The sequence below is a fragment of the Prionailurus viverrinus genome, chromosome A2 (genome assembly GCF_022837055.1).
Source record: "Prionailurus viverrinus isolate Anna chromosome A2, UM_Priviv_1.0, whole genome shotgun sequence".
NCBI classification, from domain to species: domain Eukaryota; kingdom Metazoa; phylum Chordata; class Mammalia; order Carnivora; family Felidae; genus Prionailurus; species Prionailurus viverrinus.
In genome coordinates this window covers 21,583,539-21,600,429 of record NC_062562.1, presented here as the reverse complement: position 1 = coordinate 21,600,429, position 16,891 = coordinate 21,583,539, and the positions used below count along the sequence as shown (strand labels likewise).

Below are 16,891 nucleotides of genomic sequence, written 5' to 3'. Positions count from 1 at the left end.
TTAGCCTTTCACTATTGAATATATAGTTAGGTGTAGGTATTTCATAGATGCTCTTTACTGGGAAGTTCTCTTTAATTCCTTGGGTACACAGATTTTATGGATGGAATGTGGAATATTGCTAAATGCTTTCTGCATTAAGACAATCATATGGTTTTTCTTTTTTAGTTTCTTAATATGATGAAACATGTTGATTTTTCTGCTGTTGAACCAACTTTGCATTCCTGGGATAAACTGTAATTGGTTATAATGTATGTTGCTGGATTTGATTTGCTAAAAATTTGTTAAAGATTTTTGCATCTTTGTTCATGAAGGATATTGGTGTGTAGTCTTCTTGTGATGTCTTCAGTAACAGGATTCTGCTGGCTTTATAAAATGGATCGGAGAGTGTTCTCTACTCTTCTGTTTTCTGTAGAATCAGTATTATTATATCTTTGATGTTTGTTAGATTTTACCAATGAAGTCTACAGTTTTCTTTGTGGGAAAAATTTAAATAATGAATTCGATCTCTTTAATAGGTATGTAGAGCTATTTAGGTTATATAGTTCTTGAGTGAGCTTGGATAATCTTTCAAGAAATTTATCTATACTGTCTTAATGATCACATTTGTTGGCATAAAAATTTCAGAATACTGTTTTTTATTGTCTGTATAATATGTAGCAATACCCCCTCTGTCATTTGCTGGTGTTGGTAATTTGTGTTACCTCTCTTTTTTTGGGTAGAGGTTTATTAATTTAATTGTTTTAAAGAACCAAATTTTGGTTTTATTTTTTCTACTTTTAAATTTGTTTTCTAAATAAATGAACTTAAAAAATTTTTTTAAAAACGGGGCACCTGGGTGGGTCAATCAGTTAAGCATCTGACTCTTGGTTTCATCTCAGGTCATGATCTCACAGTCTCTGAGTTTGAGCCCTGCATTAGGCTCTGTGCTGACAGCGTGGAGCCTGCTTTGGATTCTCTCTCTCCCATCCTCTGCTTGCTCTTTCTCTGTCTCTTGTCTCTCTCTCTTTCTCTCTAAATAAGTAAACTGAAAACTTTTTTAAAATTTGTTTTCAATTTTATTTATTTTTACTGTTAATGTTTATTATTTATGATGACTCTGGGATTGTTTTTTCTGATTTTTTTCTTTTTTTAGAGGTAAAAAAGTATAGACCATCAATTTGAGATCTGGCTTTTCTAATATAAGCATTATAATGCCATATATTTCCTCAAAGCACTGCTTTACCTGAATTCCACACATTTTGGTCTCTTGTGTTTTCATTTTCATTCAGTTCAAACATGTGCTAATTTCTCTTGTGATCTCTTTTTTGATTCATGGGTTTTATAGAAGTATTGCTTAATTTCTTGGTGATATACATATAGATATCTCTCTATATATAATTTCTAAATCATTTTGTGGACAGACAACATACTTTGTGTCATTTCAGTCCTTTTGCATTTGTTGAGATTCTTATTATAGCCCAGAACAAGGTCTCTCTTAGTGAGGTATATTTGCAAAGAACATGTATTCTGCTGTTGTTTGGGTGTTTAATATTAAGTGTTAATTAGGTCAGTGTAGTTCATAATGTTGTTCAAGTTTTCTATATTCTGATTTTTTGCCTAGTTGTTTTATCTGTTACTGAGAGGGGAAATGTTGAAGTCTCCAGGTGTAACTGTGTATTTATTTATTCATTTCTCCTTTCAGTTCTGTCATTTTTGCTTCACGATTTTGAAGCTCTATTAGGCACATACACATTTAGAATTGTTTTGTCTTTGATAAATTAGCCCTTTTATCATCTTGAAATGTCTTCCTAACCTTGGTAATATTCTTTGTACTGAAGTCTACATTGTCTAAAATTACTATATTCAGTCTAATTGTTTTTTTGTAGACTGTTTTTATATACAGTTTATGTGGGGCATCTATTTTTCCATTTTTTTATTACCTGTGTCCTTGTATTTAAAGTGGTGTGTTTTTTTTTCTGTAGGCAGCACATACTTGAGTCTTTTTAAAAATTCCACCTGACAATTTCTGCATTTTTATTAGAGTGTTTATACTATTTACAGTTAATGTAATTATTGATATGGTTTGATTTAAATCTAACATTTTACTATTTGCTCTTTACTTGTCCCATCTCTTTTAAGTTTTTTTTACCTCTTGATTATTTTATATTATTTTATCTCCACTATTGATTTATTAGCTGCAATTCTTACTTTTTAGTGATTATGATAGGGTTTACGATACATACCTTTCACTTATCACAGTATACCTTCAAATAATATTGTACCACTTCATGTAGGGTATAAAAACCTTACAAAAGTATACTTCTATTTCCCCCATGCCATACTTTGTGCTTTTATTGTTATATATATTTTAATGCTACATATATTATAAACCCTATTATATATTTTACTATCTTTGCTTTTGACAGTCAATTATATTCTGAAAAGATACAAAAATAAGGGGAGTTTGGTTTTTTGCCTCATTTTTTCTTTGTTCATTTGTTTCTTAAATTACACATATTAATGAAATTATATGGTATCTATCTGTGACTTATTTCACTTAGCATTATACTGTCTAGATCCCTTCATGTTGTTGCCAATGGCAATATTTCATTATTTTTATAGCTGAGTAATATTCCATTGTGTAATACACCACATTTTCTTTATTCATTCATCTATCCAAGGACACATACGTTGCTTTCATATCTTGACTATTGTGAATAATGCTCAATAAACAGAGATGCATATATCTTTTTAAATTAGTGTTTTTGTTTTCTCTGGGTAAATACCCAGAAGTGGAATTACTGGATCATATAGTATTTCTGTTTTTAATAATTTGAGGAAACTACATTTTCCATAGTGGCTGCACCAATTTACATTCCTACCAATAATACAGGAGAGCTCCCTTTTCTCCACATCGTTGCCAACACTTGTTTTTTCTTGTCCTTTTGATACTAGCCATTCTGGCTGGTGTGAGGCGATTTCTCATTGTGGTTTTGATTTATATTTCTGTAATGATTTGTAATGCTGAACATCTTTTCATGTGTCTGTTGACCATCTGTATGTCTTCTTTGGAAAAATAGGTCTATTCAGGTCCTCTGCCCATTTTTAAATTAGATTATTTGTTTTTCTGGTGTTGAGTTGTGCAAGTTCTTTATCTTTTTTGGATATTTACCCCTTATCAGATAAATCATTTTGCAGATATTTTCTCCCATCCATTCATTCTTCTCTCAAACATCTTGTGTTTTCATTTTGTTGATGGTTTCCTTTGCTGTGCAAAAGTTTTTTAACTTGATGTAATCCCAGTTTTTTCTTTTCTCTTTTGTTTGTTTTGCCTGGAGAGACCAATCCAGAAAAATAATGCTAAAGCAGATGTCAGAATTTACTATCTATGTTTACTTCTCTGATTCTTATGGTTTTAGATGTTACATTTAGGTCCTTAATCCATTTTGAGTTTATTTTTGTGTATGGTGTAAGAAAGTGGCCCAATTTCATTCTTTTGCACATAGCTGTCCCATTTGCCCAACAAAAAGAGACTTTTTCCTATTGTGTATTCTTGCCTCCTTTGTGATAGATTATTTGACCATGTAAGTACAGGTTTATTTCTGGGCTCTCTGTTCTGTTCCATTGATCTATGTGTCTGTTTTTGTGCCAGTATCATACTGTTTTGATTACTATGGCTTTGTAGTGTAGTTTGAAATCTGGGAGCATTATATCTCCAGCCTTGTTCTTCTTTCTGAAGAATGTTTTGGCTATTCAGGGTCTTTTGTGGTTCCATACAAATCTGAGGACTACTTGTTCTAGTTCTGTGAAAAATCAATTGTTACTTTGATAGGGATTGCATTGAATCTGTAGATTGCTTGGTGAAGTATGGACATTTTTTTTTAACTTTTTTTTTTTAACGTTTATTTATTTTTGAGACAGAGAGAGACAGAGCATGAACGGGGGAGGGGCAGAGAGAGAGGGAGACACAGAATCGGAAACAGGCTCCAGGCTCTGAGCCATCAGCCCAGAGCCCAATGCGGGGCTCGAACCCACGGACCATGAGATCATGACCTGAGCTGAAGTCAGATGCTTAACCGACTGAGCCACCCAGGTGCCCCAAGTATGGACATTTTAATGATATTAATTCTTCAGACCTATCTTTCCATTTATTTGTGTCATTTCCAATTTCATTCATTGATATCTTATAGTTCAGAATACAGGTCTTTGATCTTCTTGGTTAAATTTATTCTTAGGTATTTTATTCTTTTTGATACAATTGTAAATGGGATTATTTTCTTTATTTCTCTTTCTGCCAGTTGATTATTAGTGTATAGAAACTCAACAGAGTTCTGTATATTAATTTTGTATCCTGCAACTTTACTGAATTCATTTATTAGTTCCAGTGGTTTTTTTTTTTTAATCTTTAGGTGTTTTTGTTTTTGTTTTTTAATCTATAGTATCATGCCATCTGCCAAGAGTGACAGTTTTACTTTTTCTTTACTAATTTGGATGCCTTTTATTTCTTTTTCTTGTCTGATTGCTGTGGCTAGGGCTTCTGGTACTATGTTGAATGAACGTGGTGAGAGTGGACATCCTTGTCTTATTCCTGATGTTAGAGGGAAAGCTTTTAGCTTTTCACCATTAACTATGAAATTAGCTGTGGGTGTGTCATATATGGCCATTATTATTTTGAGACAAGTTTCTTCTCTGCCCGTTTTGTTGATAGTTTTTATCATGAATAGATGTTGAATTTTGTGATTTTTTTTCTGTATTTATTGAGAGGATCGCATGATTTTTATTCTTCATTTTGTTAATATGGTATATCAGGTTGATTGATTTGCAAATATTGAATCACCCTCGCATCCCTGAAATAAATCCCACTTGATTGTGGTGAATGATCCTTTTAATATATTGTTTTATAATTGGGTTTGCTAATATTTTGTTGAGAAATTTTGCATCATTGTTTATCAGGGATATTGGTCTATAATTTTCTTGTAGTATCTTTGTGTGGTTTTGGTATCAGGGTAATGCTGGCCTCATAGAATGAATTTGGAAGCATTCCTGTCTCTTCTATTTTTTGGAATAGTTTGAGAAGGATAGGTATTAATGCTAATTCAAATGTTTGATACAGTTCACCTGTGAAGCTATCTGGTCCTGGACTTTTGTTTGTTGAGATCTTTGTCATTACTGATTCAATTTCATTACTACTAGTAGGTCTGTTCCAATTTTTTTTTATTAAAAATTTTTTTAACATTTATTAATGAGAGACAGAGAGAGACAGAGCATGAGCATGGGAGGGGCCAAGAGACTGGGAGACACAGAATCTGAAGCAAGCTCCAGGCTCTGAGCTGTCAGCACAGAGCCCAACACGGGGCTTGAACTCAGAAACTGTGAGATCACGACCTGAGCCGAAGTAGGATGCTTAACCAACTGAGCCACCCAGGTGCCCCTGGTCTGTTCCAATTTTTTTATTTATTCCTGATTCAGTCTTGGAAAATTGTATGTTTCTAGAAATTTATCCACTTCTAGGTTTTTCAGTTTGTTGATGTATAATTTTTCATAGTTGTTTCATAATCCTTTGTATTTCTGTGGTGTTGGTTGTAATTTCTCTCTTTCGTGAGTTTTCTTTTTTTTTTCCTTGATGAATCTGGCTAGAGGTTTATCAATTTTGCTTATCTTTTCAAAGAACCAGCTCTTAGCTTCATTGATCTTTTCTATAGTGTTTTTTTAGTCTATGTATTTCTGCTCTGATATTAATTCCTTCCTTCTGCTGACTTTGGGCTTTCTTCTTTTTCTAGTTAGATTGAGATTTTTGTTTGTTTGTTTCTTGAGGTAGGACTGTATCATTATAAATTTCTCTCTTAGAACTACTTTTGCTAAGTCCCAAAGATTTTGAACCATTGTGTTTCCATTTTCATTTGTCTCTAGGTATTTTTAAATTTCCTCCTTTATTTCTTCATTGACCTATTGGTTGTTTAGTAGCATGTTGTTTAGTTTCTGTGTGTTTGCGTTTTTTTCTAGTAATTGATTTCTAGTTTCATACCATCGTGGTTGGAAAAGATGCTTCATACGATTTCATGCTTTTAAAATTTATTGAAACTTGTATTTTGGCCTAACATGAGAGCTATTTTGGAGAACATTACATGTGCACTTTAAAAGAATGTATATTCTGTTGTTTTGGGATGGAATGTTCTGTATATATCTGTTAAGTCTATCTGGTCTTAATTTCCATTCTAAACTACCATTTCCTTATTGATTTTTTTTGCATGGATGATCTATCTAGTCTTGAAGTGGGATTTTAAACTCCTCTACTAATATTGTATTACTATCAATTTCTCCCTGTAAGTCTGCTCATATTTGTTTCATATGTTTAGGTCCTCCTATGTTGGGTGTGCAGATATTTACAATTGTTATATTCTCTTGTATTGATCACTTTATCATTATGTATCTCTTGGTACAGTCTTTATTTTAATGTTTATTTATTTTAGAAAGAGAGAGGGTGTGAGGGGGCAAGGGGCAAAGAGAGAGAGGGAGACAGAATCCCAAGCAGGCTCTGTACTTTTGGCACAGAGCCTGATGCAGGGCTTGAACCCACAGACTGTGAGATCATGACCTGAGTTTTTTTTTGTTTGTTTGTTTGTTTGTTTTTTTTGCTTCCAATATCTTTTTCTACTTCTTCACTTTGAGTCTGCTTGTGTCTATGTGTCTTTAGGTCTGAAGCGAGTCTTTTATAGACAGCATATAGATGGGTCTTATTTTTGTATTCATTCAGTCATCCTGTGTCTTTTGATTGAAGCATTTATCCATTTACATTTAAAGTAATTATTGATAGGTATATACTTATTACCATTTTGTAAATTGTTTTCTGGTTGTTTTTTGTAGTTGTTCTATACTCCTTTCTTCTTGCTCTCTTCCATTCTGATTTAGTGACTTTTTTTAGTGTTGTGCTTTGGTTCCTTTGTCTTTATTTTTGTGTACTTATTACACATTTTTGGTTTGTGGTTACTATAAGACTCATACATCCTCTGTATGTAACACTCTATATTAAGTCAGTCATTTAAGTTTGAACATATTCTGAAAGTACTACATTTTTAATGTATATGGCATGTTTTAATGTATATGACATAATATTTTTATATCTTTTTATTTTGTGTATCCCTTAACTAATTTTTGTAGGTATAATTGATTTTACTACTTTTGTCTTTTACCTTCATACTAGCTTTTTAAGTGATTATGTTATTACTATGTTTGCTTTTGCCAGTGAAATTTACTGGTGAATTTACCAGTGAAATTTACTTTACTTTTTATGTTTCCTTTCATAATTTTCTTCTAATTATGATCTTTTATTTTCCTCTTAAAGAGATCCCTTTAACATTACTTGTAAGGTTGGTTTAGTGGTGATGAACATTTTCAACTTTTGTTTGTCTGAAAAACTATCTCCCCTTTAATTCTAAGCAATAACTTTGCCAGATAAAGTATTCTTGGTTATAGGCTTTTTCCTTTCAGCACTTTGGATATATCATATCCCTGTCTTCTTCTTGCAAAGTTTCTGCTGAAAATCTGGTGATAGCCCTATTGGGGTTTTCCTTCTATGTAGCTATTTGCTTTTCTCTTCCTGTTTTTAAGATTCTCTGTAATTTCTGCCATTTTAATTATCATGTGCCTTGGTGTAGACCTCCTGGGTCCATTGTGTTAGGGGCTTTTTGTGCTTCCTGAACCTGGATGTCTGTTTTCATCCCCAAGTTAAGAAAATTTTCAGCTATTATTTCTTAAAATAAGTTTTCTGCCCCATTCTCTCTCTCGCTCTCTGTCTCTCTGTCTCTCTCTCTCTCTTTTCTCTTCTCTTTCTGGGATCTCTTTAATGTGAAGAGGTTAGTGTTAGTACACTTGATGTTGTCTCAGAGGTCCCTTCATCTGTCCTCATTAAAAATTCTTTTTCTTTTTGCTGTTCACCTTGGGTGCTTTCCCCTACCCTGTGTTCCAGATTGCCAAGCTGTTCCTCTGCATCCTCTAATCTGCTGTTGATTTCCTCTATTGTCCAGTTACTTTTAGTCCACTCTGATTTGTTCCTTTTTATATTTTCTGTCTCCTTGTTGATGTTCTCTCTGAGCTCCTCTACTCTTCTCACAAGTCAAATGAGCATCCTTACCACCATTACTTTGGATTCTTCAGCAGGTAGATTGCCAATCTCCACTTTGCTTACTTCTTTTTCTGAGGCCCTGTCATCATCTTCTGTTTGGAAGATATTCCTCTGTGTCCTCATTCTGTTTGACTCTGTGTTTGTTTCTGTGCATTAGGTAGGGTAGGTATGTCTCCCGGTCTTAAAAGTAACGGCCTTGTGCGGAAGTGCAGTCTCCCCTGGTCACCAGAACCAGGCACTCAAGGAGTGTCCCTGTGTGGGCTGCTTGCACCCTCCTGTTGTGACTGGGCCACAACTTGTGTGGTGTAATGATGGGCAGGACTGGCCCCTGGTGTGGCTGGCTGAATGGCTCGGCTGTAGCCGCTGCAGGCATGCTGGTGTGTGGTGCCAGCTGTCTGCTTCCCCAGGGCAGGTGTCACTTTGGAATGGTGCCAGTCCCGGCCGAGGCTGCCTTCCAGGTGTGCTGGGGCAGGAGCCACTTTGGAGGGACACCTGCTGGGGCACGTGGGTTGGGTGGTGTGGGTCCACAGGGGAATGCTGGTGGGGGACGAGCGATGCCAGCAAGGTGGATGAAGTATCAGAACTGGCTCCCGTAAGCAGCCAGCCACCTAGGCTGAAGGAGGGCAAGAAAAATGGTGTCACCAGCACTTCCATCTCTGGAGAAATCTCCTACAGATCCCTGCCCTTTCAGCAAACGTGGTAAAATTAGTCAATAAATCTTCTTCACATTTAAGCCAGGTGCTTTTCAAACTGCTGCTCTCCTGTTGGGTCTCAGACTGAGTGATGTAGCGCACTGGCCCTTTAAGAGCAGACTCTTGGTTTCTCCTATAGCCCTCCAGCTCTCCCACAGTTAAGCCTACTGATTTTTAAAGCCAGACATTATAGGGGCTCATCTTTCCGGGGCACATCCCCAGGGTGGGGATGCCCAGTGTGGGGTTTGATCCCCTTGCTCCTCAGGGAGGACCTCCTCAGGGAGGGAGCAGACCTCCTCTGGGATGATATTCTCCCCACTTGTGGCCTGTGTGCCTGGGGTTTGGTTCCCGATCATGTCTCTGACCCTCCCACCCTTCTTGATAGGACCTTCTCTTTACGTCATTAGCTGTGGGAATAGCTGGTCTGCCAGTCTTCAGGTGGTTTTCAGAGTGAGCTGCATTCTGTGTTGTTGCCCTCCTGTGTCTGTGGGAGGAGGTGAGCTCAGGGTCCTCCTCCTTCACCGTCTTCCCCTGCTTCTAATCTGTGTTTCTCAAATTTGTGTTAAATGCTGGACCTTATGTGTAACAGGACAGTAGTGACGTAGGTAAATAGTATTAATGCCTAGAAAAGAACATGCCTTCATTCTACCAGGTCATCAGTGTGGAGTGTTGAGCCACGGCTGGGAATTGAATGGTGGGCCCTGCTACCCCCTACTAGCATGGGGCCTGGAGTGCTAGAAGTCTCTTCGGTGTTCTGGCATTCAGGAGGCCTGGGGCTTCTTTCTCCTGTGCCTGAGTAAACGGGGGTCTGGCTCTTTCTCTACACTCTTACCTCTTAGCCTGCCTCCAGTGGTAGGCTGCTGTTGTTCCTTGGGGCAGACTCATGGGCGGGGGGGGGGGGGCGGGGGGGGAAGAGGGTTTTTTTGAGGCTCTTTAGCTCTCTTGTGGCATCAGTCGTGGGCAGGTCTCAGGTGGGGCTCTCTCAGATATTCTTGTGTCAGTAGAGTGGGATATCCTGGTTCTTTTTCACCTCTGTGCACTAAGTGTGTTGGGATTAATTTGCACATTGTTGGGAAAGGCCCCTTCAGAAGCTATTGGCATTTGGTTATTTGAACTCCAGCACTCCACAGAGTGAACTTTGAAGATTGTAGCTCTGACCCCATCATCTGCTGAAAAGCCGTCTAGGACACCCATGGCCCTCAGGTCAGAGGCTTTGAGCTTTGCAGCCTCCAGCCCCTCACTCTGCCCTTCCTTCAGTTACTGAAGTCTTGTCTGTCTCCCTAGGCCAGCCCATCAGTCTTGAGGGCAGATTCTTGTTCTCTGTGTACTGCTAGAGATGAAATGGTGCCTGGTAGGGTCTCAGCAACTGCCTTACGTGGGCGAACAATGAGTGCAAGCCTAGAAAGCCCTTACCTCCCCTGCATTCCAGCAGATAGACACCTGCCAGGTCCAGGTTCAGGCACACATGTCACAGAGAGGCCTTTCTGGGGACCACCCTACTTGGCAAGTTTAGAGAGGAGCCTCTCTCCTGTGCCCCCAGCCCTGTGTTTGTCAGCCCTGGCAGGGATCTCACAGTACTGATCTCCTGTGTCTACCTCTGCTCCCTCCTTCTAGTTCCCCAGCACAGGGACTTGCCTGCCAGGCCTGCCTCACCCAGCCTGAGGTGGGCACTTGGTGAGCCTGTGGGGGACCTTTGCGGCACTGATGCAGCTGCCCCAGCTTTGGGCTGATTCTGCAAGTGCATGTCAAGTTAAAAATTTTAAAGCTTCTTTTCCTGTTTTAGGAACAGTGAGTCATCACACTCCTTTTGGTGGATGCACGAGGACTTGGGCTGGAAGCATGTGGAGTGTCCTGCGAGGCTGGAGGAGAAGGCATCTGAGCGCATGGGGAGCCCTGGGGCGGCAGCGGCCCCCCAGCGTCCGTGCTCTGGCCAGCACGGGCCCCGGGACTGGGGACGAGTACAGTCACGTGGTGGTGGGTGCGGGCTCGGCGGGCTGCGTGCTGGCCGGGCGGCTCACCGAGGACGCAGACAGGCGTGTGCTGCTGCTGGAGGCCGGGCCCAAGGACATGCTCGCCAGGAGCAAGCGGCTCTCGTGGAAGATCCACATGCCCGCGGCCCTCGTGGCCAATCTGTGCGATGACAGGTACAACTGGTGCTACCACACGGAACCGCAGCCAGGCCTCGACGGCCGCGTGCTGTACTGGCCGCGCGGCCGGGTCTGGGGAGGCTCGTCGTCGCTCAACGCCATGGTCTACATCCGCGGGCACGCAGAGGACTACAACCGCTGGCAGCGGGAAGGCGCGGCCGGCTGGGACTACGAACACTGCCTGCCCTACTTCCGCAAGGCGCAGAGCCACGAACTGGGTGCCAACAGGTACCGCGGCGGCGACGGGCCACTACACGTGTCCCGGGGCAAGACCAACCACGCGCTGCACCGCGCCTTCCTGGAGGCGGCGCAGCAGGCTGGCTACCCCCTCACTGAGGACATGAACGGCTTCCAGCAAGAAGGCTTCGGATGGATGGACATGACCATCCACCAAGGTAGCACAAGGCTCCCGTCCCCCATCTCCCTGGTTCCTCCTTTTGCCTATCACAGCCCCATCCCCCTGCCCCCATCATGGTCAGTAAGTGAGGATAAACGGGCTAGTATGAGGCCGAGATGACAGAGGTCTCATGCCCCCTAAAGGCCACAGAATACAATTCGTAGCCAGTGAGAAATGACTTGGAGACAGACTCTTGGGCATCCTTTAGGCCTCTGGCGTCTGTTGTGGAGAGTCAGCTCTTTGACCAAAGAGACTAACAGATGAGGAAACTGAGGCAAAGAGCACTGAAGTGCCTTGCACACAGCAGGACAGAGGCAGGGCCTGGGTTGACCCAGGGCCCTTGCCTGCCTCTATAGAGTTCTTACCCCCTTGTATTAGGTGCTCCTGGTCATCCTGTTGGGAGTGGAGGGTGTTTTTCCACCCCAGATGGATGTGGATTTCAGTCCTGCAGAGACTTGGTTTTAGCCCTACTTTGCAGGCAGAGCTTGTCCTGCCAGGGGAAGGGCACATTCCATCTTTCTTCAGCCCCACCCTCCCACCCCCACATCAGGCAAAGGGGCAGGGACTGTGCCTGATCGCCTTGCTCTGTCTGCCAGGCAAGCGCTGGAGCACAGCCTGTGCGTACCTGCACCCAGCACTGAGCCGCCCCAACCTCACCGCCGAGGCCCAGACGTTTGTGAACAGGGTACTGTTTGAAGGCACGCGTGCAGTGGGTGTGGAGTACGTCAAGAATGGCCAGAGCCACCGGGTGAGTGAGTTACTTCCAGGCTGGTGCAGTCGAGATGGAAGGGAATGAGCAGTCACCCTAGTGGTCATGCTTAGTGTGGGTAGCAGTTGGGCTCTTGTCCCCAGGGTCTCAGAGGTGAGGAAGCCCTCAGTCCAGCCACCTGCAGAGAGCCCATGGTGGCTCCTGTGAGCCTCTGTCTGCCCCTCCCCACCTCAGAGCAGGCTCCTAGAACCTTCCATACCTTTTGAGAAATTGATAGGTTTGTACTAAGGCTTTAAAAACCACAAATGTGATCATAATCCATATTTCAACACTACACTTTTTTTTTTTTTAATTTTTTTTTTCAACGTTTATTTATTTTGGGGACAGAGAAAGACAGAGCATGAACGGGGGAGGGGCAGAGAGAGAGGGAGACACAGAATCGGAAACAGGCTCCAGGCTCCGAGCCATCAGCCCGGAGCCCGACGCGGGGCTCGAACTCACGGACCACGAGATCGTGACCTGGCTGAAGTCGGACGCTTAACCGACTGCGCCACCCAGGCGCCCCTCAACACTACACTTTTTAAAAATATGTATTCATTTATTTTTGAGAGAAAATGTGCAAGCAGGGGAAGGGGCAGAGAGAGAGAGAATCCCAAGAAGGCTCCATTATGTCAGCACAGAACCTAATGAAGGGCTTGATCCCATGAACTGAGCCAAAATCAAGAGCCAGATGCCTAACTGGCTGAGCCACCCAGTGCCCCCAGCACTATGCTGTTCTCCACTTAGCAGTGTGTCAGGATCAATCTGCCTCTATGTGAAGATCTGACTCACTGCTTGCTTTATTGAAGCTGTTTGTTGGAGTGTCTGGGGCTCTACAGTCCCGTTTTTAAGACCATCGTTACAGTGTGACTGTTGCAGAACGTATCAGCATGTGAAGCGCGCTTCAGTGTTGCACCCGCACCCGGGAGCTGCATGTGTGGAGCGCCCTTCATAGAGCGGCCCGCTGAGCATCCCCTTCCTTACTCTGGGGCCTGGGAACGGGATCCCCCCCCACCACTCGGGGACATCACACCAAGGCCACGCTCTCGGTGTTCTGTCTCGCTTTTCAGGAAGCATGACCTGCGTGCCTCTGCCTCTTCCAGGCTTACGCCAGCAAGGAGGTGATTCTGAGTGGGGGCGCCATCAACTCTCCACAGCTGCTCATGCTCTCGGGTGTCGGCAACGCAGACGACCTCAGGAAACTGGGTATCCCGGTGGTGTGCCACCTTCCCGGTGAGCTCCCTTTGCTGCTGCTCCTCAGAGGGGGCCTCTGCTAATAAAACAGCTTATTGAAGTGCATTAGCGTGGAGCTGGGGAGGGGGCAGCAGTCAGCTTTCCTCAGAACGGCCACATTCTTCCCATGAGCCTCACTGGACAGCCCTATCCCAGGGACCCCAATCTTTGTGTTGTTTTTCCCCTTTCCTGGCCCTACTGTCCCACTGAGAAGTGATGCCCCTCCAGCAGCGAGCTTCCACCTGAAAAGCCCACTGGGCCAGGCTCGGATATGTCACCAGGGCAGCCCAAGGGTGAGAGGGGTCCAGGCCTATGTGTTTTCTGTCCTCAGGACTCAGCAGCAGCCCTGACATTAAAGAAGCCAACTCAGTGTTTCAGAGCATGGTTTTCATGTTAAGACAATTATTCCAAGCCTAAAATTTATCTTACAAACTGTCTTTAATGCCCATTAGGGCTTCTTATCTCTCTTATAACCCAAACTGCCCCCAAAATGACCCTTTGTGTATTGAGGCTTTATCAGAAGAGGTTTGTGAAAGTGCTGGCCTGTGACAGTGTCTGCCCAGCATGACAAGCCCTGATTCCCTTCTTCCCTGGAGGTACAGGTGGGGCCGTCGGTCCATCTGACGACAGCTTACTGAGTGGTGCCTGCTGAATGCCTGGGCCCTACCCTCAGGGAGGGTGCTGCATGGCAGGAAGGCATTGGGATGGTTACAGGGACTGCCCCGGGAGTGAGTGATAAGGGCAGGTGGCTTGGGCAGCATGAGAGGACTAGACTTGGCAATGAGCGTAGGGATGGCGTCCCAGGAGGCAACCTTTAAGCAGAAACCTGAGGAATAAGCAGGAGCTGGCTCAGCAGGTATGTGGATAGGTTTAGGGGAAGTTTTCAAAACCAGAGGAAGTCAAGAGGCCAGGTACAGCTAATAAGCCCCTCTTGGAAGCCATCTTTCCTAACCATTCCCTCCCATTTCAGGAGTTGGCCAGAACCTGCAAGACCACCTGGAGATATACATCCAGCAGGCATGTACCCTCCCCATCACTCTCCATTCAGCACAGAAGCCCTTGAGGAAAGTCCGGATTGGTCTAGAGTGGCTCTGGAAGTTCACAGGTGGGTGTGCTGGTCTGGGACCATAGTAGAACTGGTCTGTGGGCAGCACAGCCTCCTTCCTAAGGTGCTGAGCAAGGGCTCTGGCTTCAAGTCACTTGTTCAGAACTTAGCTATACCATCTGCCTCAGCTTCCCTATCTGCATGATGGGGATACATAGTCCTGCCTGGAAGGCTGTTGTGAGGACCAGATGAGGTGGCCCAGGGCCTGTCCAGGGTGAGACTCCCGAACCTGGGTGCCACTCTTCCTTACAGATAGCCAGGGATGGCCTCATGCTGGACACCCTCTGGGCTCCAAGGAGCCTGGAGAAAAAGCACACTCAGCATCCATTTCTCAGCAGTTTGTTTGTTTCGGAGTCCCAGAGCAGTCCCCCGGGTAGGAAGTGGTGCTTTGAAATCGTATTCAGCATGTGTTTCTCCCACACCTGCCACGTACTGTGTGCTGTGCCAATAAGGCAGGTTCCCTTGGGGAGCTTACACTTTGGTGGGGTCAGTGGAAAGAAACCACGTAAACATGCTTAAGTTTTAAGATCAGGGTGTTAATAAAGTAGGGAATGGTGACAGAGTATATCTGAGAGCTAGGGAGAGTATGTACAAAGGCCCCAGGTCTAGGCATCTGGTGTTCGAAGAACAAGTCTGTTGGGCCAGGGAGACTGCAGCATGTTGAGGAGAAAGCAGGGGTGCGATGGAAGAGACTCCATCATGAGGGTAGGCCGGGACACCAGCAAGGAGTCCACTGGAGCTGCCAGTGAGGAGGGGGTCTCAGCCTGGGCTGAGGGAGGGGGTGGGGGGGGTATTGCCAAGTAGATGGATCCCAGTAGATTTTGGAGCTGAAGTCAGTGAGGCTTTCTGAGGGTCAGATGGTGGGCGACGAAGAAGAGGAGGAGGCAGGGACAGCTCGAATGTCTGACTTAGGCCTTGTATGAAAGAACAGCCTGTCAGGGGTAGAGCCTGGGGTGGGAAAGTTCAGGATACCGGACCACATCAGGCCTCACAGTTGGGTCTGTGGTGGAGGACGCCGGTGGGCGGGGGGGGAGGCGTGGCAAAACCGAAAGGCCCTTGGCATGTAGCTGATGTTAAAACCTGTGGTGTTGGGTGAGCCCACCTGAGGGAGAGACGCCAGAGTTGAGCACATGGGTCCAGGCACCAGAACAGAGGCCAGGAGGGGTGAGGGTGGGGGGGTAGCCTGCCATGCCCTGATCCACTCTTCTGATCCTCAGGGGATGGAGGCACAGCCCATCTGGAAACAGGCGGATTCATCCGGAGCCAGCCTGGGGTCCCTCACCCGGACATCCAGTTCCATTTCCTGCCATCCCAAGTGATCGACCACGGACGGGTCCCCACCCAGCAGGAAGCTTACCAGGTGAGCAGACAGCTTCATCTTTGTCATCAAGCAGTGCCCTGCTCAATGCAGCAGGGCCCTCGGGTGGGGGTGGGGTGAGGCCCAGGAGCCTGTGCCCCAGCTGCTCAGTGGGTCGGAGGGGAGAGGAGGAGTCTGGAGTCATCATGAGGCAGTGTGTGTGGTACGTGGAAAGCGGAGACCTGCGCCCAGCTGAGGGCAGATGCTCTATGGATCTAGACTGCCAGAAATAGACAAATGAGGCCAACGGCCCTGGGATTTCCAGCCCCTGGAAGTTTAAGACATCATGTATAAAACCAGGAAGCAGCAGTGATTCAGCAAGGTGATCACTTGTGGAAGCGGGGAAGGGGGTAAGATGCAAACAAATACTAAAATGTGTCTGCTCTTAATTGCCTTTGGATGTGGAGTCTCAGCCCACAGGAAACCCCAGGGCCTAAGCTACTGACTCAGAAAGTTGAAGGAGGTCACAGCTTCCTCTGGTTCTTCTAGGTGCATGTGGGGACCATGCGGGGTACGAGTGTGGGCTGGCTCAAACTGAGAAGTGCCAACCCCCGGGACCACCCGGTGATTCAACCCAACTACTTGTCAACAGGTAATTCTCCAACCCCTCTGTCTCCCCCGGACCTGGGCTTGCCGAGTCATTTGTTCAATGAATGAATGAATGAATGCCTTCATGGGGTTTACATTTATCTCTGAATCCTACTCCTGGACCACATTTTCCGAGACACATCACCCCCGCCCCAATTCTAGGCTATAAACTGGGCACATGCTGCTAGGTAGTGTCCTGGGGCCCTTAAAGTAACCCTGGGATGTCCTTTTACACAGCAGGAGAGATTTGTTGCTTTCAGAACAATCTGCCAGAAGGTGCAAGGAGATCTGGCTGTGTACACTGGGGCTCACAGAGACTGTTGCTCGTTACTCTGAGTTTCGTCCAGAAGCAGATTACATTCCTGGGCCTGCCTCTTTGCATGCAGCAAAACCGAGCACTCCCCACTGGGCAGGTCTTGCTCGATAATGACCCGTAGCATGCTCACAGCCACACTGGCGGAGGCAGGGTGTACGGTCTCACCTCCAAGTTAAACCTAGGGCCCCCGGGGGAGGCTGTGTCCAC

At 44.6% G+C, this 16,891-nt stretch overlaps 1 protein-coding gene across 2 annotated transcripts in view; it reads left to right on the top strand.

The window, feature by feature from the left end:
- Window positions 1-16,891, top strand: part of CHDH (choline dehydrogenase) — a 40,148-nt gene that overhangs the window by 19,741 nt on the left and 3,516 nt on the right. For both annotated transcript variants that reach the window (XM_047850444.1, XM_047850443.1), the window contains exons 3-8: window positions 10,577-11,335; window positions 11,934-12,085; window positions 13,189-13,318; window positions 14,289-14,423; window positions 15,641-15,783; window positions 16,270-16,372. In XM_047850444.1, coding sequence (XP_047706400.1) covers window positions 10,633-11,335; window positions 11,934-12,085; window positions 13,189-13,318; window positions 14,289-14,423; window positions 15,641-15,783; window positions 16,270-16,372 — 1,366 coding nt within the window. In that variant the 5' untranslated portion in view covers window positions 10,577-10,632. The remainder of the gene's footprint in view (window positions 1-10,576; window positions 11,336-11,933; window positions 12,086-13,188; window positions 13,319-14,288; window positions 14,424-15,640; window positions 15,784-16,269; window positions 16,373-16,891) is intronic.